Below are 26,658 nucleotides of genomic sequence, written 5' to 3' on the forward strand. Positions count from 1 at the left end.
GTGCAGTCACTCAAGCGCTTTGGGGACCTATTGGGTTGTGAAGAGTAGGTCCTAAAACCAAAAAAAGTTAAGTAAAGTTTTTCATTTTAGTGGGGACTTCTCCATTTTTAATTTAATTTTTCATTTCGAACAATCGTTTTTTAGATTATAGCACCATCTGTCCATAATTCAAAGAAATGGCTTGAATAAAAGTTACTTATTTTTACGTAAGGAATCCAAATCTGCAATAAAAAATGGGGGCTCCCATTTAAGATTTTAAAGTGAGTGGGCTCCCCACCCCACCTCCGTGAGGGGTCGTGTTTGGTATCATTCGATAGATTTTTGAAAAATATTGAGTACGTATTTTTTATTTTTTCGATCTGTCATTCATTTCGCGAAATATTCGCTTTTTTTCTTGTGAAATTTTGGCACTCATTGAGACCCATTTCCTTAGGCCCCGCTCAAATCGTCAGATTTTTGAAATATACACTGTTTTGTATGAACTTACCTTACATCTGACGATTTCGAGTTTTTCTAAGTATTGATTTTTTTTTCGGTGCCCCCTTAACGAACTCCCCTGCATTAAGAGCCAAAATATGGTAGAGGTACATTTTCAGGGTACAAGGTTTCTCCCATGTAATAATCTGACGCCCTCGAGTAATTGCAAAAATACCCGCTTGGGCTCCCGTACTCTAATTTGTTCTGTATGTAATTTATTTTTTTAACTACATATTTTAACTATTATATTTTATGTGCTATATATGACTTATATTTAGTATCTATATACTAAATTGTTCCAAAATTTGTAAAAATTTGTAACTGTATTCGGCTTGTCCCGTGGAAATAAAAAAAACATTAGGACGTTCACCCATATATTTTGGTTGCTCAATCATGTTGAAACCTGTTAACAGTACTGATGATGAACTTTTTAGTTCTAAAACGTTTTGTGATGTAGCTCTTTAAGGGATTTTTAAATAAAATATACCATTTATACAGAGTTTTATTAATTTTTTAATTATAAAATAACTTGAGACACCTTTGTTTCAGAAATTATAGAGAAGGTGAAACGACCTCCTCCTCTCATCCGACCCTCAGTAAGTAAAGGAGCAGCTCCTCCGGAAGCCATCAATATCATGCGTCAGTGTTGGGCCGAACAGGCGGAAATGCGTCCGGATTTCAACACTGTCCATGACCAGTTTAAGAAATTAAATCACGGCAGGAAGGTCAATATAGTTGACACGATGTTCCAGATGCTGGAGAAGTATTCCAATAATTTGGAGGAACTAATTAGAGAACGGACTGAGCAATTGGATATCGAGAAGAAAAAAACGGAGCAACTGTTAAATAGAATGTTACCTAGGTAAGAAAATATGTTACTCTTTACATTAAATATTGTGTTTAGATGTGATTTAACGTTTCGGTATCCACTCAGAAAATCCTATTCAAAAAAGATTAGTGTTAAACAAGAGTATGCAACCGCCAATGTTAAGGATATTATACAGAGATGAGCGCGATAAAAACCCGCAAAATAACGTAAAAGATGGAAAACATAATAAGGTCAAGTGGAGTAAGGGGTAAGTGTGTAGCAAAATATTAAAAGTTAGTATATTTACATACCGCATTTTGAGACCAAGTAAGATTTGAACCTAATACATATTTTAATATAATATTTTAATATGTATTACCTACAACTCTTTCATTTTATAACTTTCCACGGCAATGATGTCACCATATTTTAATTTTTTTTTAAACCATGTATGTGGTACACACTTCCCCTTAAAATGAGGGAAGTGTGTCTACGATTTATTTTTTAGCCACGAATCAATATAAATGGAATATGGGTAAGTGTGTACTATAAAAGTGCTAAAAAAGTTTTAAAAGTGCAAAAAAAAGTTTTAAAATTCAACACAGAATGCCGATAGTACTTGAATTTAAATGGCAAGTCCCGCATGAAATGCGTACTTAACGTTAGGTCCAGATTACACTTTTCTAGTTAAATAAATGCAAAGCGAATCTTGGTTTCAGTTGACCTTGTAAGCATTTGTGTATTCTTCGTTAACGAACCATAAATATTATATAACCATATTAAAATATATTTTGACTTTGCACACTTACCCCGAATACACACTTACCCCACCTGACCTTACATGAATATAAAAAGAGATGAAACTAGTAGAGATGGAAACTATCGATATAAACGTATACATTAACATTACATTATATAGTTTCACACCTTTAGACGTCTGTGACAGGAATATTTTATAAAATTCTCCTGTCACAGTGACAGTTGCCATACTCTTCCCATACATCTAAAGGTGGGAAACAATTTAATGTTGATTTTATGCGTTTATATCGATAATTTCCACTTCTACTAGTTTTATCTCTTTTTACTTCACAATGTAGTATGTTTTGCCGGTTATTAGCTCATCTAGGCTTGAATCCGATCGATACTGTCAAAAATGATATGAATCAAATAGGCATTCAAGAACAACTAGTAAGTCTCACGAAAATGACGATGAAGGAATCCAATGCACGAATATTAACAAGGGAAGGCCCGCTAGATGAAGTACAAATGGAGGTAGGTGCCAGACAGGAGACTCCCTGTCAACAACATTATTTAACATTGCCATAGAGGGGGCAGTAAAAGCAGCCAAAATTATAGGAACTATTGTCGAATCTTCAGCCCAACTGATAGCGTATGCAGACGATATTGCACTGGTTACTAGAGATTTAAAAACCATACAGAATATAATACTAATCCTAGATAAAGAAGCAAAGAATAGAGTGCTACTAATAAATCAAAGCAAAACGAAATACTTCAAGTGCTCAAGAGAGAATACGAACATCAAAAAAGAAATTAAGCTTGGTACATATACATTTGAAAGAGTACACCGTTTCAAATACTTGGGAGTGATAGTGAATGGCAGAAACGATAGAACGGATGAAATAAATGAACGCATCCTACTGGGTAATAATACCTACTTTAACTACCAAAAATTCTTGAAAGAAAAACACATTAGTAAGACAACCAAATTAAAAATTTACAAGACTGCAATCAGGCCAGTGATCACCTATGGTGCAGAGACGATGTACCTAACACAAAAAGATGAAATGAGGTTAGAAATCTTAGAGAGATAGATAATTCGACGAATAATGGGACCGGTGAGGACGATAAGTGTAGGCGAATTTAGAAGATTAACCAATGAAGAAATTAAATAAGTCATCCAGGGGGAAGACATAATCAAGTTCGTGAACGCGCAAAGGCTCAGGTGGCTGGAACACACAGAAAGAGCTAACCCAGACTCTACGCTAAAGCGAGTAACTGGCTGGAGACCAACAACAAAGAGACCAAAGGGAAGACCCAAAACAAGATGGAGAGATCAAGTCTTAGGAGACATAAAGAAGCTGAGAATCTACAATTGGAAGGAGCGTTGTAAGGACCAGAAAGAATGGAGGAAAATTGTAGACAGGGCCAAGTCACACACGCTGCTATAATAATAAAGGACAACAGCGGACTGATTCTCCGCAACAAATGTATCAGAGAGCCCAAAAGGGCGGCAAACACTCCGCCAGGAGTGAATAAGCCATGATGATGATGATGATTAGCTCATCACTATATATTATCAAACGAAGTCCACGTACTTGGGCGTTGTTTTGTAGGCAACAGCCACTCTTTGGCTGAAAAGATCTGAAAGTGGATGTTTTATGCCCTAGGGTGTATAAAATTCTGATTATTTTGTGGGTTTGTGCATTATTTCTATGTAATTTATGTGGTTCTGTGTCTGTGAGTGTTAGTATTGTGTTGTATATTGTGTGTTACATATGTAATCTGTATGGTAAAATAGTTCATCTCACATTTTTTCATCCGCTATTGTTGGTATATTCTTGTTGTTCATATTTTCTTTAAGTATTTGCAAACCAAAGCCTCCTGCATTCTGCTGATGGGTTTGCTACACATTTTGTGTCATTTACTACTAGGGTAAGATCTGCTTCTTTCATTTTTCTCTTTTTTAAGCATGTTTCTTTCATAATTATTAATGCATCTTTCCATTATACTCTGTGTTCGTTGTCGCAGACATGTTTGCATATCTTCGATTTGTTAATATTCACTAGTCCAGAAAGCCTAATAGGACTAGAGATTAACACAAGAAAAACCAAATTTATGAAGGTAAATACGGAAAGAGAAATGGGTATATTCATTGAAGGAGAAGAAGTAGAAAATGTACAGAAGTTTTGCTATCTGGGAAGCATAATTGACGCTAGCGGTGGAATAGAAGAGGAAATTAATGGAAGGATAACTAAAGCCCAAAATGCGTTCTATATGCTGAAGAAAACACGGGAGTCCAATAAATTAACAACCAAAACCAAAATCAGGATATTTAATACAAATGTAAAGAGCATTTTGCTATATGCAGCAGAAACTTGGAAAATAGAGAAAAATATTATACAAAAGGTTCAAACATTTGTAAATAGATGCCTTAGACGAATATTGCAAATATATTGGCCAAATCGGATAAGTAACAAGGAACTTTGGAGAAAAACTAATCAAGAGCCGATAGCCAAAATGATAAACAGATGCAAATGGAAGTTTATTGGACACACATTAAGGAAAAATGAAGATGATATAACCAAACAAGCCCTGGATTACCAACCAACTGGAAAAAGAAAACAAGGCAGACCAATGACATCCTGGAAAAGAAATATTACCAGAGAGCTAGAAGGCAATGGGTTAACATGGAAAGAAGTGAAAGCCCTGGCCAGAAACAGAGATGAATGGAGGGGGACTGTAGAGGCCCTATGTTCCTAATGGAATCAAGAGGAATAAAGTAAAGTAAAGTAAGTCCAGAAAGACACTGCGCATCCGCTAGAAAAATATTCCGATTCAGATTTTTTGCACAATCTTACTCAAAATGGACCCCTTTTAACAAATTTGCATGTTGCCAGGACCAAAAGTTGGTCAAAAGTTTTTTAAAAGTTTTTTTTTTGTTTTCTTCTTAAAATTATTTTTCTTGCATGGAACAAAGTTTTCTTCAAAAACTATGTGAGAAACTGAAAATTTGAATGTTTCCAAGGTAGGTAGATATTCTTTAAACATCGATTGATGAAATCCCGAAGAGCTTTTTTCAATACAATATTCAAAATTCCTTTGTTTTTTAATTGCTAATCAAGCGTGCGCGACACTATTTTCCACCGTTGCATGTGTATACAGTACAGTGCAAATATGAAAGGAATAAATTCGTTATTTCATAAACCGGCAAAATTTAAGGAAAAATCACGGAGCAGGTCGATTTTTATTTTTAAGTTATGATATTGTGGCATATGTGGTATAATAGTGACGTCATCCATCTGGGCGTGATGACATAATCGATGATTTTTTTAAATGAGAATAGGGGTCCTGTGCTAGCTCATTTGAAAGGTTCTTCAATTCTCTATTCAGTAATATAAACATTTACATAATCATTTGACATTTATACATGGTGTCCAAAAAATTTTTATTAAATTAAATTATTTGAAAAAAAAAGAAGTAGAAGGACACCCTGTATAAATAATTATGTAAATATTTATATTACTGAATAGAGAATTGAATAACCTTTCAAATGAGCTAGCACATTACCCCTATTCTCATTTAATAAAATCATCGATTACGTCATCACGCCCAGATGGATACCATATATGCCACAATATCATAACTTAAAAATAAAAATCGACCTGTTTCGGGATTTTTTCTTAAAATCGCCTGTTTACGAAACAACGAATTTATTTCTTTCATTTGCACCATACTGTCGGTATAAAATAGTGTCGCGCACGCTTATTTAGCAATTAAAAAACAAAGTAGTTTTAAATATTGTATTGCAAAAAACTCTTCGGGATTTCAGCAATCGATGTTTAAATAATATCTACCTTCCTTAGCAACATTAAAATTTTCAGTTTTGCACATAGTTTTTGACATAGGCGGAACCAGGGGGGTTTTGGGGGTTATAAACCCCCCCCCATTGGGATGTACTTTGAGCTCTATACGCTTAACACCATAGCCCTCAGAGACCTTCCAGTAGTTGTAACCCCTCCCCTTTGAGGTAGTTGTAACCACCCTTTAGGAGCATCCTGGTTACGCCTATGGGTTTTGAAAGTTAAAAATGGCCAATTTCGCAATTTTTCAATTTTTAATCGCTTATATGTTAAAAACTATCAACTTTAGAGAAATGTCACTAAAGACCATTTCTGTTTGAAATGATCCAAAAAATCTAAAAAAACTTTGTTCCATGCAAAAAAAATAATTTTAGGAATAAAACAAAAAAAAAACGTTTAAAAAATTTTTGACCCACTTTTGGTCCTGGTAACATGCAAATTTGTTATAAAGGGTCCCTTTTGAGTAAGATTGTGCAAAAAATCCGAATCGGAATATTTTTCCTAGCGGATGCGCAGTGGCTTTCTGGAATACACGTTTTTCATATATGTTTGTGGGGTAGCGGGAAACTTGCTACAAGCGGTCCAGTGTAGAGAACCCTGGAAAGAACTGAGGCATCTGTCCTGGGAGGCCTATGTCCAGCAGTGGATCCGATTGGCCGATTGATGATGAATCAAATGCTATAGCCAGCCACTATCAATTAATTAAAGGACACTTTTTGTCATAAACCAAACTGTTCTTCGTCGTATATGTAAAATATTTATATTTTTACGAAATAGTTCCAACTATTTTATGAACTAATTATTGGAGGTAAATTTAATAAGCACTGGTTTCGCTTTATTTATTAATTAAAACCCCTCACAGGTCGTGCGAGTAAATTGCTAATTTTATTTTTAATAAAAGGGAGATTATCGAAGTGAACCTACCCATGTACGATCAACGCTTGGATTACTGCTATATTTAGATGTTAGGGTGCTAAGGCGCTGTTAGTTTTTGTCTTTCTGTGTTATATGAAGCGAAAGAATATCAAATTGAAAAGTTAAAGAGGAAAAGTTGTGTTGTGTTTGAGCAGAACTTTAAGACGAAATCTAATAAAGAAGTTTTTGTTGTCTGTATAAAGTTCAGAAAAATATGATGTAAAAGTTATCGGGATTATATTCAATATCGACGCTCATGTGGAAAATATCAAAGCAAAGGCCTTGGTTGTTTGTTTGATATAAGAATTTCGAGGAGTTAGGTTAACAAAAATTTTGTTTTTTACCAATGCACTATATTATTGATTTCTGTGCAATTTATATATTTTTTATTCCTCATGGATAATATTAGTCCATTCATTAACGGTAAAATATTGCAAAACCTTTAAATTTTAAAGAACCGGTTGGATTGACATGAAATTTGGCATACACACAGCTAACAAGTCAAAGAAAAAAAGTGATATTGTGCCGATATGTGCTTTTGCCCTGGGGGTGGTTTTCACCCCCTCTTGGGGGTTAAAAAATATTCGTCCAAACAAAGTCAGGAAATGGGTAAACTGGCTAATTTAAAGTAACTTTTGTTCTATAGAGTTTTTTCACTAAGTCAATACTTTTCGAGTTATTTGGCAGTGAATATGTTCATTTTTTCAACAAAATAACCACGCTTTTAGACGGTTTTTCGCAAATAACTCAAATTGTAAGTATTTTGTCGAAAAAGCATTCTTAGCAAAAATATAGCCTATAAAAAATTTAAAAAATAGTGAATATATCACGTTTTTTTATTTAGTAGAAGCAGAGTTATAGCTAATGAAATATAGGTTCATATTCGTCAAATTCCAAGTGGAATATTTTAACGTGAAATAACCAAAAATTAAGCACATTTCGGGAAAACTCATTTAAACTTATTTAAAGTGTTTAAAAAAGCTTCATTTTTGTTTTACAAAAAAAATTTCTAGCATCAAAATTAAACAAGTTACGCTCAAAATAAAGTTAGTCCCTTTTGGTTTTGGTAAAAAAATCGAGAAAATCACCCCCTAATTAGTATCTTAAATGAACTTAATCGTAACGACTTCAAAAGTTTCTTGACTCGTGTATATATTGTTTATATAATCTGTAAGTTTCATCGGTTCAAAGTCCTTATTATTGAAACGGCTGTAGTTAAAAGGGGTTGAACGAGTCACTGATCACGAATGTATGCAAATTTAGAAACACCAAATCTTGATCAATTTTTGTCTAACAGAAAAACAAAAAAATACATGATATTCAGAAAAGCAAATCTGACTCTTTTTATATTTCGAGACTTTTGGTATCTCTAACAATTTTTAAGTTATTTTGAAAAAAAAAAAGCATATTTTTCAAAATTTAAATTTTTAAAAATTTTACTTTGAAACAAATTTTTTCAAAAATAAACACTTTGAATGGATGAAACTTACAGATCATATAAACACAATATAAGTAAAATAATTTATGGAGCGGCAACGATTAATTTCATTTAAGTTGCTAATTAGGGGGTGGTCTTCCCGATTTTTTTTTGCAAAAACAAAAGGGACCATCGTTATTTTGAGCGTAACTTGCTTAAATTTAATGCTAGAAACTTTTCGTAAAAACAGAAATAAAGCTTTTTTTAAACACTTTAAAAAAGTTAAAATGGGTTTTCCCCAAAAATTGCTTAATTTTTTGGATATTTCACGTCGAAATATTCTATTCTATAAAAATGTGGTTATTTTGTTGAACAATGAACATATTCACTCGCAAATAACTCGAAAAGTGTTGACTTGGCGAAAAAGCTCTATAGAACAAAAGTTACTTAAAATTAGTCAGTTTACCCATTTCCGGAGTTGTTTTGGACATATATTTTTTCACCCCCAAGAGGGGGTGAAAGTCACCCCCAGGGCAAAAGCACACGTCGGCACAATATCACTTTTTTTCTTTGACATGTAAGCTATGCGTATGCCAAATTTCATGTCAATCCAAGCGGTTCTTTAAAATTAGAGCAAAAACCGTGAAAGAATGGACTATATGGCATTTTATTTAATTCAAATCCTTTAAAGTGGAATATAATTTTTTCTGTATATATATATATATATATATCTTCCTCTCTCTCTCTCTTTCTCTCTCTCTCTCTCTCTCTCTCTCTCTCTTTCTCTCTACTGCCTTCCCTCCTTATGGAATATTGGCGCTCATGTGATTCTTAGCCAAAAGTGAATCACTTTTGCGATTCACTTGTCTGATTGGCTGGATCAGCGCATTCTCTTCTGTTTCATTCTTTCGAAATTTCTTCTACAAGGCTTTTCCATTCCTGTCTTTTTCTCGCTCTCTGTTTCACCTCTTTCCATCTCAGGCCAATTCTCTCATGATCCCTTGTTACAGTTCTTCTCCAGGTATTATCGGTTCTTCCTCTTCTTCTTCCGTCTGGTTGGTATTCAAGTGTCCGTCTAGTCATATTATTTTGGTCTTTCCTTAGAATATGTCCAATTCATTTCCATTTCCTTCTTTTAATTGTGACTGTTATTTTCTCTTGTTTTGTTCTTCTCAATTGAGACCAAGGCTTACTAAAATTTGGATGAGAGCGACGCAAGATAGAAGGGGTTGGAAACACGAGTATAAAGCCTATGTTTAAAAGTGAACTATTCGAACTGGATGGTGATGAGGGTCCTAAGGCGCTGTTAGTTTTTGTCTTTCTGTATTATATGAATCGAAAGAATATCAAATTGAAAATTAAAGAAGAAAAGTTGTGTTGTGTTTGAGCAGAACTCTTAGACGAAATCTAATAAAGTTTTTGTTGTCGATATAAAGTTCAGGAAAATATGATGTAAAAGTTATCGGGATTATATTCAATATCGACGCTCATGTGGAAAATATCAAAGCAAAGACCTTGGTCGTTTGTTTGATATAGGAGTTTCGAGGAGTTAGATTTAGAAAAACTTTGTTTTTTACCATTGTACTTAGTAATCGATTTCTGTGCAATTTAAATATTTTTTCTACGAGCGTGCAAAAATGTTTACTTTCGCGCACGTGTTTTAGTTTAGAAAGTTTTACTTTTCCGCACGCGTTTTACTTTTCCGCACTGTATTAAAATATTTTAATATGGCCTTGAAATAATTATAATACATGCAATAAACTAATATTTAGATATTATTTATTATTTTATTTCAAATGTATCTTATTGTCTTCCCGTTTTAATGAAATTAACGCGACAATTCGGTGAAATAATAGTACATTGTTTACCGGGTAGGAAAAGCTTAACATTCCTGGACGACTGTGAAGATTGCTAAGTCGAGGCGCAAGCCGAGACTTAGCAACACAGAGTCCAGGAATGTGGCTTTTCCTACGAGGTAAACATACTATTTTTCCGCAAATCGTTTAAAATTCGACAGATATTGATTGATTTAAAAAAAACGCGATAATTTTATTCCCAAATAAATGGTGCTTTGAAATTCCTAATAAAATTACTTGGGTTAATATGGAAACGTATTGAGGTTGAATTGTCAAACTTGACGCTTATAAATAGAACACTAACAACTGTACGGAAATATCATTTCCTTACAGTAAGGAAATGACATTTCCTTACAGTGAGGAAGTCCTGACTTTTTCTTCAAAAAATTTTGACAGGAATGTCAAAATTTCCTGGCGATTTGCGGAAAAATTATTTTGACATAATATTCGGAAGTCAAATCAGTAGACAATAGCAGTGGTTTTTAATCGTAGCTATGGAAACCAAGATCGTCGTCATGGTAACCAATTATGCTGGCAGTTTGGTTTTGACAACCTTGTCAAAGAATTAATTTGTGTATGTAGTTTCATATTAATTAAATTAATCGATTAAGATTTGGTCATTTTTTAAAGACTCGTAGAGAAAATATTGTTCCTAACTCTTGCAGAAACTCTCTTTTCCGCACTCAACTGCTTGTCGCGTGCGGAAAAGTATGACTTTCTGCACTTTTTAGGAAAATAAATATTTTATTACTCATGGATAATATGGCATTTTATTTAATTCAAATCGTTTAAAGTGGAATATAATTTTTTCTGTACATCTCTATCTCTCTTTCTCTCTACTTTCTTCCCTCCTTATGGAGTATTGGGAGCTCTTGCGTTTCTTAGCCAAAAGTGAAAGATGTCTGATTGGCTGGATCAGCGCATCCTCTTCTGTTTTATTGTTTCGAAATTTCCTCTACAAGTCATTTCCATTCATCTCTATTTCTTGTTCTCTGTTGCTTTTGTTACATTTTTTCTCCAGCTAGTATCGGGTCTCCCTCTTCTTCTTTCATGTGGTTGGCATTCAAGTGCCTATCTAGTTATATTATTTTGGTCTTTCCTTAGAGTACGTACAGTCCATTTCGATTTCCTTCTTTTAATCTTGAGTGTTATTTTCTCTGGATTTATTTTTCTCAATTGTTATTTTATCTTGTTTCAAAATAAGTTTGTTATTTTATCTTGCCAGCATATTTTCAGAATTTTTTTCAACGATTTATTTATAAAGATTTGTAATTTTTTGGTAGTTGTTTGTTCCGTTCTCCAAAATTCTGCGCCATACAATAATATACTCTTTATACAGCTGTTAAATATTTTGATTTTGGTTAGCTCTGATATATCGCGTGTATTCCAGATTTTCTAAGGAGTTATATGCATGTTGTGTCTAGTTAACTAGTTCGTTTAATCTTTTGTTGGTTGCTATTTAGCTGCTACATTTTTCCTTTGCGATTTCTTTCTAGCGCTTTTCCTTTCTTTCTTTCTTCTATTAGTTGTAATGTGTCACCAGTTATCCATTTTCTGTTTTCTCTTTTTTTTTTCATTCCAATCGTTTCGTTTGCAGTTTTTGACATTTTTGGCAATTCCTTAAAGTTCTTCCACATTTCCTCCTATGTCTGCTAATTTTGGTGCACTAAAGTTCGTTTTATTCTTAAATTTTCTGCAAATTCGATTCTTGTGTATTTTCTTGATTAATAGCTTCGGTATTGTGTCTTCTTCTGTTTTTGTCTTTGACTAGTTTTGTCTTTATTTTGGCCCTTACTAGCATGTCGTCGGTTCCCACATATGTTTCTCGTGGGCAGCTAATATCTTGAGGCCAGCTTTTCCATTATGGATGGATCTTTCCCATCGAAGGGAGATTATCGAAGTGAACCTACCCATGTACGAGTAACGCTTGGACTACAGCAATATTTAGATGTTAGGGTGCTAAGGCGCTGTTAGTTTGTGTCTTTCTGTATTATATGAAGCGAAAGAATAACAAATTGAAAATTTAAGAGGAAAAATTGTGTTTGAGCAAATCTTTTAGACGAAAGCTAATAAAGAAGTTTTTGGTGTCTGTATAAAGTTCAGAAAAATATGATGTAAAAGTTGTTGGGATTATATTCAATATCGACGCTCATGTGGAAAATATCAATTTTATTTTGTACCAATGCACTCAGTATTCTACTTATAAATATTTTTTGGTCCCCATGTTGATGGATAATTATTATGATTCTTTTTTAATTAATGCAAATAGTTCTGTCTCTCTCTAGTGCCCTCATTCTTTGTGGAGTATAGGGCGCTTTTGTTTTTCGTGACTAAAAGTGGAAGATGACTGAATGGCCGGATCAGCTTTCGTTTCTTTCATTTTTCGCTCTCTGTTTGACCTCTCTTCGTCTCAGGCCAATTTGCACATAATCTCTTGTAACATTTCTTCTCTAGCTATTACCAGTAATTCCTCTTCTTCTTCTTCTTCCATCTAGTTGGTATTGGAGTGCCTCTCTGGTTATATTATTTTGGTCTTTCCTTAAGCGTGTGATACACACGCGAGTAAGTACGCAAACTTATGGCTCGACGACCTTTTTCACGCGTATATCACAGCAAGTACGCGTACTTTAAGTCCGCCGAGTAAGTACGCCGTCGATCCAACAAGTTTGAAATCTTACTCGTAACCCGTACGTGTTATCACTGCCACGAGCCGCGAGCCTCAACCCATCATGTTATTGCGTTTAAAGTTACACTTATATTTTCACTAATTAAGCAAATTGGCTAGAAATAAATCAATCGTTTATTGTTGAAAGGAGACAAGTTACATTTTATAAGTTTTGAGAAAACTCTACTAGTTTCATTTTTTTATCTCACAACTTAATATGTTTTCCATTTTTGCGTTATTTTGCCGATTATTAGCGCGCATATCACTGTATACAATACGATTCGATTTCAGCAATAAAATTTCTGGTAAATAACTTTTCCTTGTTTTTTTTTCTTCTAATTTTCCCAGAGTAGGTGCTGTAACAATTTAGGCAAAATCTTAAACATGTCATGTATAAAATAAACACTGTCTTATGTGTAAAGATTAATTATTTGTCTTCCAAAGTAGGCTAAGTTGTAGCCTTAAGAATTTCCAAAATAAAAAGTGAATTAATGACTTTTCCAAAGTAATTTCAACGTAACCTAAAGTTTTAATTAACGTGACTAAACGTTAAAGTAAGTGTGTTATTGAGAGTTTTTCTATTAGGTTTACTGTCAAGTAATGGGCTAATTAATGTAACGAAACAACTTGAAACAACAAATTTGTTCAGAGCTACATAAAGTTATTATTGCTACAAAAATACTATGAGGTTAAATCTTTCGCTGTGCTTTTATTTTATTTTTGACTGTATCTATGGGGTGTATCTAAGAATATCAAAATTGGGATGCAAATGATTGGGCTTTAGTTTTATTCTACGATGAATCTGTGTTTAGATTTCAGCCAGATTCTCGTCAAATAAGAGGGTGGAGATGATCTGGAAATGTCATCATCATCAACAGCTATTCTATCCATAGACGGATGTAAGCATCCTTTGATGTGTCCATTCGTATCTGTTTGCTGTTTTTTGCGTGTTCTTGGTCGCCACTCAAGAATTCGCTTTATCCGACGGTTGTCTTCCATTCTTCCTATATGTCCTGCCCAGTTCCATTTTAACATGGCAATCTTCTGCATCACATCTGTTACTTTTGATCGTCTTCATTGGACTTGCGATGACTGAGCTTGATGTTGAGAATTCTCCGTTCCATAGCTCTCTGAGTTACTTGAAGTTTGTGGACCACGCTGTTGTTAAAAGCCCAGGTTTCAATTCCGTTTGTTAAAACTGGTAACAGGTACTGATCGAACGTTTTTGCTGTTAACCTTTAACTACACGCGCTGGCGTATTTTGTACGCTGGCGTATTTGTACAAGAATTCGACTGCAAATATGATTAGAAATTTATTTTTTGACCTTGTTTATCTATCTAACCTATCACTGAAATGTGCTTTACAATTGGTGTTAGTTTCGTTATAATCGGCGTTCTGAGAAGACTGTAATTACCAATTTATTATTTGTACAAAATATGTTTCCGGTTTTGTAAAAAATATGCCACGATTGTAGTAATGTAAGTACATCTTACAATTGTTTTTTTAGTCATTATGGCACAGAATATATTTTTCTTTATAAATAGTACTTTTTCTCATGTAAAAAATCACACTTCAAAAATTATTTTATTAGTAACTTTATTTTTCGAGTGATCACATGCCAGTTAAAAATCCCAATTTACTTGGCATCCCCTTCCTGAGAAGGAACTCCAAGCATTCGCTAATGACGAATAAGGTGTATAAAAAACAACTAACTGTATTTAAAAAAAATAAGCAAAACCACTGTTTTAAGTGTACTCTTTTGTGGCGTATAAAGTATGCCACGCGTGTACTTATGTTACAACTTGATGCGCGGGTAGTTCAAGGTTAAAGTATTTGGTAAGTTTGATTTAAATGGTACTGTTTGTAATCGACTAAATTCTGCCCATGCTAAGGAACATCTGCTATTTAAATCAGCCTTTAGGTTAAGCTTTGACAGTTCTATTTTTTGTCCTAAGTACACGACTCAACCTTGGACAACAATTTTGGACTACTCTGGACAACAATAATATAGAAAAGGTTGAGTTGTTTTTGGAAATGTAGAACGCTTTAAAACATGGCCAGAACGTTTACACGTACAGAGATGGTACAGTAATGGTATGGAGTGTAATAATAATCGATGAAAGATCGGACCTCGTTTTGCCAGACCGCTTCCTTCCAGTTGGTCAAAACTTCCACCTCATTCATGATAATACTCGTTCATATACGTCGCACGCCCAGTGGCAAACTGGCTTACCAACGAAGGTACAAGGTATTGATGTTTTGTCTTGGCCAGCACAATCCCTCGACATGAATCCCATCGACCATGTATGGGACATGCTTCAGAGCAGAATTCATCTACATATATGAGTAACATATACATGCCGTTTCGTTTCCGAGAGCGTCTGATAGAAGAATGGGTAAACGTACTTCAACAATATATCGCCAATCTAATTAATTTTGTGTATGAACGACAGATGTAGCAGTGGCGGCACGTGGCTTTAGGGACAGGGTCGGCAAGGTTTTGTCTCCTCAGATAGGTATGTCATCTAATTAAAAGGCTTCAATTTCATAGAAGATTTTTGGTTTTTGTTTTTTTTTTATTTTTTTTTTTGTTTTTTTTTTTTGTTTTTTCCTATAAATTTAGAACCTAAACCTGTTTATAAATTAACTCTAGATTATGTTGTTTCGAAGTAGCAAAATGGGTTATAACGTCATTGTAAAATGTATTATTGTTTTGGAGAGTTTTTAAAAGATTTTTTCTATTGACATTTGAGACAAGTTTGACATTCTCTCTTGTTTCATGGTGTTTCGACAATACGTTTTGACTCAACATGGTGTTTTGACAAGAGAAATCCCGTTCATTTGAGACAGAATTTGCCCACATTTGAGCACAATAATTTATTAATTTCGGGAACAGTTTGTTATACTTAATGAATTGCAGTATATAAAATTAAACATATTTTGTAACTTATCCCACCTTTCCGAAAATATTTAGATAATAATAATAATAATAATAATAATAATAATGAAATGATTCAGTACCGCATGAATGGCTAATAGATATATTGAAAATATACAAAGTCGATGATAACATAGTGACCTTTTTAAGGCATATAATGAGAGATTGGAAGACTAAAATTCACCTCCAAATACCTGGTGAAAACAATATCGAAACCGAAAATATCGCAATCAACCGGGGCCTATTTCAAGGAGACTCGTTGAGTCCATTGTGGTTCTGTTTAGCTTTGAACCCCCTTTCCCAGCTATTAAACTCCACTGACTCAGGTTTTAGCATTAAAAGCAATAATACTGTGGTAGCGAAGCTCAATCATCTGTTGTATATGGATGATTTGAAATTAATGGCTTCCACTCGAGAACACCTAGAAGAGATGCTAAAAACTGTAGAAACATTCTCTAATGATATTAGTATGCAGTTCGGTCTAGACAAGTGCCGTGTTTTGAATATAGTCAGAGGAAAGGTACAGCCCGGTGGATTCGATATGCAAAATGGCCAGAACATCGAGGCCATGGGCGACAACGATATGTACAAATATCTTGGAGTAAAGCAGGCGCGGAAAATTGACCATAAGCAAATGAAAACTGAGATAACTACTGAGTTTATAAGAAGGGTAAAACAGCTGCTTCGTTCACAGCTTAGCAGTAAAAATTTGTTTAAGGCACTAAACACCTACGCTTGTTCCGCGCTTAGCTATTCATTTGGTATTGTTAAGTGGACAAAAACGGATATAGAAAATCTTCAGCGAAAAGTACGAACACACCTCACAAAGGCACAAAAACACCACCCTAAAAGTGCAGTAGAACGAACGACATTACCCCGGTATTTAGGAGGAAGAGGGCTTATGGATATAGGTGAGCAATTAGATAAACAAATTGCTAATTTAAGAACTTATTTTCAGATGCAGGCTGAGACATCTACTCTACACCGCGCCATTTGCGCAGTAGATGACACAACACCGATCAAACTGAGGGAACCAGAAATGCGCTTAAACCACCTTACTAAGGACGAAAAACTGCGCGCCTGGATGGGTAAACCTCTGCACGGGCGACATCCCAATGAGGTCAGCCAAGACTATGTCGACAATACAGCGTCGAACTATTGGTTGACATCAGGAAAGATGTTCCCTGAAACGGAGGGTTCATTACTGGCCATTCAGGATCAGGTTATACCAACCAGAAATTACCTGAAATATATCGTCAAAGACCCTCAGGTTCAAAACGACAGATGCCGATATGGATGTCAAGCCCAAGAAACCATCCAACATATTACAGGGGGCTGCCAAGCATTTGCTGCAACTGAATATAAGGAACGGCATGACGCAGTGGGAAAAATCCTTCATCAAGAGATAGCTAACAAGTTGGGACTTCTCCAAACGGACCATCTCCCATATTATCAATACGTTCCTGAGAGTATGCTTGAGGATGGCAACTACAAGCTATACTGGGACCGCAGTGTGCTCACAGACCAAACAGTGGCACATAATAGACCAGATCTCGTACTAGTTAATAAATTAACAAGACAAACAACACTAATTGATGTGGCGATACCTAACAACAATAATCTACGTAGTAAATTTACTGAAAAGATCGCCAAGTATAGAGATCTGGAAATTCAAATACGGAGACAATGGAGAATGCAAAGTACCCAGACGATACCTATTGTTATATCTACTACTGGAGTCATTCCGAAGACCCTCCTCGAAAGCATAAAAAAGCTGGGTCTCAATGAACATCTTTATAAGACCATGCAGAAAGCTGTACTACTTGCGACAGCCAGAAGTGTACGAAAATTTTTGGGAGATACACCTGCATTCCAAGTCACCTAGGGCTCGATAACACGGAAAGAGTCCCACCAGAGCTCAATCCTTTTGATACCGTAGGTATCTGGGATGAGTCAATTTTTCCCTTAGAGGGAGTGTGAGCCGTATGGCTAAATCTGGATAATAATAATAATGACTTTATTGCTTTTTTCAAAAAAAATACAAACTAGACAAACAGTAATAATTATAATAAAGCAAAAGGCGACGTTCGCTCTTAGATGATGTTCCTAGAAACACCAGCTAAGAAGCGCTCTTCCACGTAAACGCAATACAAATAATTACTATTCTAGTGTAACCTAAAGACCTTATTTACATGCTAAAATAAATTTATCGTATATGATAATAACACTAATTATCTATTTTTATTGAATAAATTTTTATTGAATAAACTTTGCAATCATTTAAACGAATGTAGCCAAATTTACTTGTTTATAATCTAAATTTTAATTTTATGCTATTATTAAATAGAGACTTTTTTACGTTGGATTTAAATTGAGAGATGGGTAAAGTTTTGAAATTTTCAGGGATCATATTGTACAGATTAGCAATATTGTAAGAGAAGCAAGATCGAAATAACGAGGTTTTATGTTTCGGTATATTGAGTTTATTTTTGAATCTGACATTAATATTATGTACTTCTGACCTTTTTTTAACTTTTTTATATAAATAATAGGGCTTTTTGGTTAGCATTATTTTATGAAATAATACTGATCCGTGAAGAATACGCCTGTTACTAACATTTAACCATCCTAGATCTGCAAGATGCTTAGAAGTTGGATTTCGACGTCTGATACCACAAATGAAACGGACACACATATTTTGAATTCGTTGCAAACGATTCTGATCTAGTTGTGTTAATGCTGGTCCATATATTACATCACAGTAATTAAACTGTGAAAGCACTAAACTATTGCAGAGCATAATTTTAGTGGTTCTATTAAACATTTGTCTATGTGAGAATAAAAGTTTTAAATTACAAAATGCTTTCTGAATTATTGATGAAATATGATTAGAGAACGTTAGGGAGTCATCTAATATGAGTCCCAGGTTTTTTTCACAATTAGATAGAATTAAATTTTCGTTATTGATTTTTAAATGTATTTTATTATTTACTCGATTTTTCTCTATTCTACGTCCAAACAGCATGGCTTTGGATTTTGAGGGATTTATGCTTAAGCAGAATTTGTTTGAAATGTCTGAAATAGATTTTAGTTCTTTATTAATTTTAGAACAAGCATTTTCAACTTCTGATTCTTTAAACTCTAAGTACAATTGTGTGTCATCTGCATACTAGTGAGATTTCATATAATTTAAATAACTTGAGAACTGGGAGGTGTATATCGAAAACAACAAAGGTCCCAATATAGAACCTTGCGGAACTCCTCGTGATAGGTATATTTTATTTGACGATTTTTTATTTAAAAACACGCTTTGAGATCTTTGATCGAAATATGACTTCAACATTTTTTGCGCTTGTTTATTAAAAGACATAAAATTACATAGTGAGAGAAGTAGAAAGTGGTTAATTTTATCAAATGCCTTCGAGTAATCTAATAAAACTAGTATGCACAGGTTGTTGGAGTCAATATAAGAGTAAATGTCATCTAAAACTTTAAGAAGTGCGGTAGTGCAGCTATATCCAGGACGGAAACCTGACTGATGTTCTGGCAGGAGGTGAAATTTGGTAATGTGTTGCCTAATTTGTTCATCCATTACTTTTTCTAGGATTTTAGAAAAGGTACATAGAATGCTTATGGGACGCAGCTCATTGTAGTCAACAGGACTATCAGTTTTTGGAAGAGGTATGACTTTGGACTCTTTCCAAACAGATCAGCATATAAAACTGTTAATCCATTTTCTTATTTTATTTGATTGAATAATGATGGATAATTTTTAATGAACTTGTCTAATAGATATTTTGAAAATTCTTTGGAAATAATAATTGAGTTATCCTTCCACTCAAAAAGGTCCGGAACATTGTTTAAATAATCAAAATGTCAAAAAATGAAGAAAAAATTCGATTTTTTTCTTCGTTTTTTGATTTTAACTTTTAAAGTATTAACTTCTGAGAAAAGGTATACTAACATAAAAGTTGCGTAATTAAATTTTTTACAATATAGGATTAGTTAAAATTTTTAAAAAGTGTCATCCTTGTTGCAAAACATCAATAACTGCGAAAAAAAAACATAAAAAACAAGTATTCGCATTTTACGTTTTTCAACCATTTATGCTACACTTACGACCTTTATATTATTTTAACCAAAAAACCTTTATGATATAATAAAATAATACTGTAAATTTCATTAAGATCGATTCAATAGATTTTGCAAAATATATTTTGAAATCCAGCTTTTGCAAAAAAATTATTTTTTTTTAAATGTTGCAGTACTGACAATAAAGCAGATAGCAAGTTGAATTTTTTTACATGTAGAAGAAAGGTACAGTACTCTTTTATACGTAAAAATAAATTCAACTTGCTGTCTGCTTTATTTTCAGCTCTGCAACATTTTGAAAAAATGAATTTTTTTGCGAAAGCTGGATTGCGAAAGCTGGATTGCAAAATTTATTGAACCGATCTTACTGAAATTCACAGTATTGTTTTATTGTATGACATAGTTTTTCTGGGTAAAATTATGAAGGTCCTAAGTGAACCATAAATGGTTGAAAAACGTACAATGCGAATACTTGTTTTTTTATGATTTTTTCGCAATTATTGCTATTTTGCAAGAAGGGTGACAATTTTTAAAATTTTTAACTAATCCTATATTGTAGCAAATTTAATTACGCAACTTTTATGTCAGTCCAACTTTTCTCGAAAAAGAATACTTTTAAAATTATAATCAAAAAATGAAGAAAAAAATCGAATTTTTCCTTCATTTTTTGACATTTTGAATATTTAAACAATGTTCCGGACCTTTTTGAGTGGGAGGATAACTCAAATATTATTATATGAGTTATTTTCAAGAAATTCCTGCAAACAAATCGTCGGCTTAGAGACACAAAAATGTAACTACATTTCACGTTTTGAAGTTCAATCTACGAAATTGAACTTACCTTAGTTAGTGAGTTTCGTAGTGAGGAGTTTTCGTAACTCCTCACTGAGGTTTTAGGTGTTCAGAAAGAGGTGTCACTCAAAAGAACTCACTAAGGTAAGTTCAGTGGTGTAGATATCCCAAAACGAGACAAAATTTAGTTACATTTCTGTGTCACTAAGCCGACGAAATATGAGTCACCTCTCAATGTCCAAATTAATGTACTAATATTTTTACAGATGCGCCCTGGTCTATAATAGGTACCTAATATGTCTTGTTGCCGTTTGCTGATCACCGTTCGGCAGATTGTTTATCTGCCGTACTTGCCATTCAAATAAATACGGGGAATGTATATATAATTTGTTGCCCATCGGCTAATATTCCGTAGCCTCTTATTACAAGCAAATGGTTAATCTGGGGACGGCTTGCCGAAGCGGACCTTATAAGAATTCACACAATCGCAATCGGGTGCATGGCTAGGATCATTAATTTGAAAAGTCTCTTACGCACAGCGCACAGGGATCACTTAACGTATCGGATTGATCGAATTCTTTTAAAAACAATGAATAAAATTGAGTCTGTATTATCTCACAGATAGTTTGTTTTATTTCACAGAATATCATCAACTCTGATTAACTTAAATATTTAAAAAAATCTATAATGGGTCCATAAATGTGTGGGTCGGCACTGCCGACCCTGACCAGCCGCCACTGAGATGTACATCTATAATAAACCAGGATGGACACCATACTTTGTACCTATAAATTTTGTTTTTTTACGACCATATTGTTAAAGACCTGTTTGTTTTTAATTATACTTCTCATTATTTTTGACATTTCTGAAAGGCATTATCGTTATTTTTGACATGGTTTTTGAAGATTAATTACTAACATTTGATTTGTTATATTTAATTGTTAATTACAAAAAATAAAATTCCTTTATGTAAAAGATATATTTAAAATCCCTAGTAAGGGAATATATTATAACAAACACAACGTTTTCAGAATCAATATTCCATCATCAGTTTTATGACAGTTTACATGTGTTAAGCTACAAAGGTATAGGATGTACATATATCTTTATAGTTTTAAGGAATGTTAAAAATTTAACTTTAACCATGCTGGTTGTAATATTCAGAGGTTTGACTTCACATAGTGGAGTTTAGGTGATGAAAATTCTTTTAGGTAACAACTCAGTTGTCAACTAAATTCCTGAGTTGTTACCAAAAATGGGTTGTCACCTAAATTCCTGAGTTGTTACCTAAAATGAGTTGTCACATAAACTACGCCATGTAAGGCCTAACCCCTGAACATTACAACCAGCATGGTTAAAGTCATGTAATGCCAGGAGTTATTCTAGGAATATTTTTAATAGGTATCCCTTAAATTTTCATAATATAATGTAAACTCTTTACAACTTTAAAACAACTTAAGGGTTTTTACCCATATATGTTGGTGGATTAATATGATGAAATATTGATTCCGAAAATATTCTGTTTGTTATGAGTTATGATGTAACCCCTTACTAGGGATTTTAAATATACCTTTTAGACCGGGCAGTATCGTCGCCCCCGCTAGCGCAATTATTCCGATTCGATTTTTTTGCACAAACTTACTCAAAAAGAGGTCCTTTTAACATATCCACAGGGTGCAGGGCGGTACCGTGGTCGAAAAATTTTTTAAAAAATTTTTTTTAAACAAATTCACAACAATAATTTTTTTATTTCCAAAAATATTTTTTTAGATAATTTGGGCCATTCTGAGCAAAAAAGGTCTCTTGTCATTTTTCTGTGAAATTGATTGTTGTCGAGTTATACGCGATTAAAAATTTGAAAAATGCCAAAATGGCCATTTTCAAGGCTTCATAACTCGATCAAAAATGATTATTATGAAATTCAAAAAGTGACAAAATCAAGATTTAAATACCTTCTTCAGTGTTCTGAGGAGATTTTTGTCATTAATTTATTACAAAGCTGTTATTTTTAGTTATTAACAATTAGCGCTATAGTCCAACTGTATTGTCGCCCCCGTTAACGGAACTATTTCGATTAGATTTTTTTGCACAAACTTACTCAAAAAGAGGTCCTTATAACATTTCCACAGGGTGCCGGGCGGTGCCGTGGTCAAAACATTTTTTAAACATTTTTTTTTTAACAAATTCACAAAAAATTTTTTATTTCCAACAATTTTTTTTAGATAACTTGGATCATTCTCAGCAAAAAAGGTCCCTTGTCATTTTTCTCTAAAATTGACTGTTGTCGAGTTATACGCGATTAAAAATTTGAAAAATGCGAAAATGGCCATTTTCAAGGCTTCATAACTCGGTTAAAAATGATTATTATGAAATTAAAAAAGTGACAAAATCAAGATTGAAATACCTTCTTCAGCGCCCTGAAGAGATTTTGTCATTATTTTATTACAAAGCTGTTATTTTTAGTTATTAACAATTAGCGGTATAGTCCAACTGTATCGTCGCCCCCGTTAGCGGAACTATTTGGATTAGATTTTTTTGCACAAACTTACTCAAAAAGAGGTCGTTATAACATATCCACAGAGTGCCGGCCGATGGTCGAAAAATTGTTTAAACAATTTTTAGACCACGGCACCGGCCGGCACCCTGTGGATATGTTATAACGACCTCTTTTTGAGTAAGTTTGTGCAAAAAAAATCTAATCGAAATAGTTCCGCTAACGGGGGTACGATACAGTTGGACTATAGCGCTAATTGTTAATAACTAAAAGTAACAGCTTTGTAATAAAATAATGCCAAAAATCTCTTCAAGACGTTGAAGAAAATATTTGAATCTTGATTTTTCACTTTTTTAATTTCAAAATAATAATTTTTAATCGAGTTATGAAGCCTTGAAAATGGCCATTTTCGCATTTTTCAAATTTGTAATCGCGTATAACTCGACAACAGTCAAGTTTAGAGAAAAATGACCAGAGACCTTTTTTACTCGCAATGAGCCAAATTATCTAAAAAAAATTGTTGGAAATGAAAAAATTATTTTTGTGAATTTGTTTAAAAAAAATTGTGTAAAACATTTTTCGACCACGGCACTGCCCGACACCCTATGGATATGTTATAAAGACCTCTTTTTGAGTAAGTTTGTGCAAAAAAATCGAATCGAAATAGTTCCGCTAACGGGGGCGACGATACATTTGGACAATACCGATAATTGTTAATAACTAAAAATAACGGCTTTGTAATAAAATAGTGACAAAAATCTCTTCAGGACGTTGAAGAAGGTATTTGAATCTTGATTTTGTCACTTTTTGAATTTCATAATAATCATTTTTAATCGAGTTATGAAGCCTTAAAAATGGCCATTTTCGCATTTTTCAAATTTTTAATCGCGTATAACTCGACAACAGTCAATTTTAGAGAAAAATGACAGGAGACCTTTTTTGCTCAGAATGACCCAAATTATCTAAAAAAAATTGTTGGAAATAAAAAAATTATTTTTGTGAATTTGTTAAAAAAAATTGTTTAAAAAATTTTTCGACCACGACACCGCCCGGCACCCTGTGGATATGTTATAAGGACCTCTTTTTGGGTAAGTTTGTGCAAAAAAATCGAATCGGAATAATTGCGCTAGCGGGGGCGACGATACTGCCCGGTCTATTTCACATAAAGAAATTTTATTTTTTGTGATTTATGGTATACCGCCAGCTACAGGAATTTCTTTTCCTTGTGGATTTTTAATTGTTAATTGATTGGTCTGAAGTTAATTAACTAATCAGAAGTTAACTGCCTAATCAGCAATTGTGTTCCTTTTTAAATGAAAAATATGAACACCAATTGCACTTGTTTGCTTTAATTAATAATTGCCTTTCATTTCAGTTATGTAGCTGAAAAATTAAAACTCGGCATGCCCGTCGACCCCGAAGAGTTCGAAGAGGTGACGATATACTTCTCTGATATTGTCGGTTTTACGACAATTTCGGCCCATTCAACGCCATTTCAGGTGGTTGATCTCCTGAACGACCTTTACACGTGTTTCGACGCCACCATTAATGCCTACAACGTTTATAAAGTGGAAACGATCGGAGACGCTTACATGGTTGTCGGAGGATTGCCAGTGAGGATTCCCGATCATGCAGAACAGGTAAGCCAAACCGAGTAGATCAAACGAAAATATTTTGTCATAGTAAGCGCCCGAGCTTGCCGGAATTCAAAGAAACGTGGTTAATAATGTTGGGATGAAATGAAAAGAGGTCCTGAAAGCTTTCAAGATCATTTTCATATTATAAAATTGACCAACATATTTCTTCATCGTATTGCCCCGTGAAACGAATAATTTAAAACTCGGCAAGTTACTGGCCGCTATTTTTTAACTAAAATATCTGGAGGAATTTAAATGAAAAGGCGAAATGTTTACTACGTCATGTTTTTTTATTAACATTTAAGAAGCAAACAAAGTGACATTTGGCAATGATTTCAATATTGCGAAAAGCTTTCTTGAAAATACTGGCTTTTTACAATGACATGTTCTAAATTAAAAAGTATTTATAAACAAACAAGCTATTACAAATTAAATCCAAAAGTAAGCGTTGCTTTTCAATTCAGGTATCAAACAATTCAGATATAAAAGAAAATTTCCTTGACTATTACCCTTTTAGAAAATAAAACATGCAAAAAAATTATCAAAATAGCCATATATATTCGGGTGGTAACGGGCCAATCAAATTTTAATATACGAAACTCCTAACTCAGTGAGCTAAATGGATTGTATGACAATTAAATAGGGTAATTGAAAAAATAACCATAAAAAATAGACGGACCTCAAAGGTCCGCTCTTAGAAAATGAAAGAGGCAAAAAAAATTATCATAGCCCTATCCGGGTTGTAACGGGCCAATAAAATGTTAATATACGAAACTCCTTACTCAGTGAGCTTTACTAATGGCCTGTATGAAAATAGGTAAATTGAAAAAATAACGTAAAAAAAGACATTCCTCAAAGTAACTTATATTAAAGATTTTATATTTAGTAATTTATATTAAAGTAAAAATTAATAAAATACCTATAAATAATAAACAACTACACATTATAATTACAAAACATGAAATACATAATATGCACAATACATCTAAATTACGTACAGTTGTATACAGTATTGTTTATTTCTTGGTGAAAAACTCAGTCATAGTGAAAAAGTGTTTGTTTTGTCTGATGAAAATCGGTCCGGGTTAGCCGGACTTTCGGGTTATTGGAGGCCGATTTATCGAAGTTCCACTGCACTAATATTTTTGATACAAAAGGTAGATATATCATCCTTAGGTGTAGCTATGACCACATAAGATGTTAACAAACATTTACATTGCCTGTATATAGAAAGTGTTATATTTCTAAAAACATTTTGTATGTAAGATTTTAAAACAGTTAACCTTTCCATGCTCTAAATACGTAATTATAACTGTTAAAACTAGTGGAATGGAACAATTATTGTATTAAATGAAATACAATTGTAAATAGATAAAATTGTTATCATGTAAACAACTCTTTTGTAAAGCAATGCTTAATGAACCAAATTAGAGGTATTGTGTTATTCACATATTTATTGGCGCGTTTTAAATTTTAGGTAATTAAACGAAAACTATTTGAAGTAAAATATTTAAATTATCCCAACATGTCTTTTAGCAGTAATTGTCACATTTAACAATGTTTAAGCAGTGTTTTTGTATCAATATTTTTCCGCTCGTATACCATATTCACAATCAATAATAATTAAAAGATGAAGTAAGAGATGAAGTTTTTCAATCCTAAAAGCAACATTAATAATAATGAAAATATTAAAAATATTACTAAAAGATTTTTAAATTGAAAAACTTATCGGTATATTTACCTGGTGACACCTCCAAGGCTTCTACAATTTGCAAGCCAAATGGATGCTGCAGTGAAGACAAAGGGAAGGAATTCTACACTATGCAATTCACATCCCCCGTCTGCAGCTTGGTAAAGTTCCAACGGAAAATGCACCTAGTTACTCTATTGAGTAATACGAATATAAAATAAAAATGTATACCATTTTTATTATTCACTTGCAATGCGAAGGCAAAACAATCTTAC

General features: G+C 33.5%; 1 protein-coding gene across 1 annotated transcript in view; it reads left to right on the forward strand.

The window, feature by feature from the left end:
* LOC114348418 (retinal guanylyl cyclase 2) overlaps positions 1-26,658 on the forward strand; it is a 368,770-nt gene that overhangs the window by 232,469 nt on the left and 109,643 nt on the right. The window contains exons 6-7 of the mRNA XM_028298999.2: positions 1,027-1,339; positions 24,432-24,696. Of these exons, the coding sequence (XP_028154800.2) occupies positions 1,027-1,339; positions 24,432-24,696 (578 nt within the window). The remainder of the gene's footprint in view (positions 1-1,026; positions 1,340-24,431; positions 24,697-26,658) is intronic.

This window comes from Diabrotica virgifera, chromosome 2 (genome assembly GCF_917563875.1).
Source record: "Diabrotica virgifera virgifera chromosome 2, PGI_DIABVI_V3a".
NCBI lineage: Eukaryota > Metazoa > Arthropoda > Insecta > Coleoptera > Chrysomelidae > Diabrotica > Diabrotica virgifera.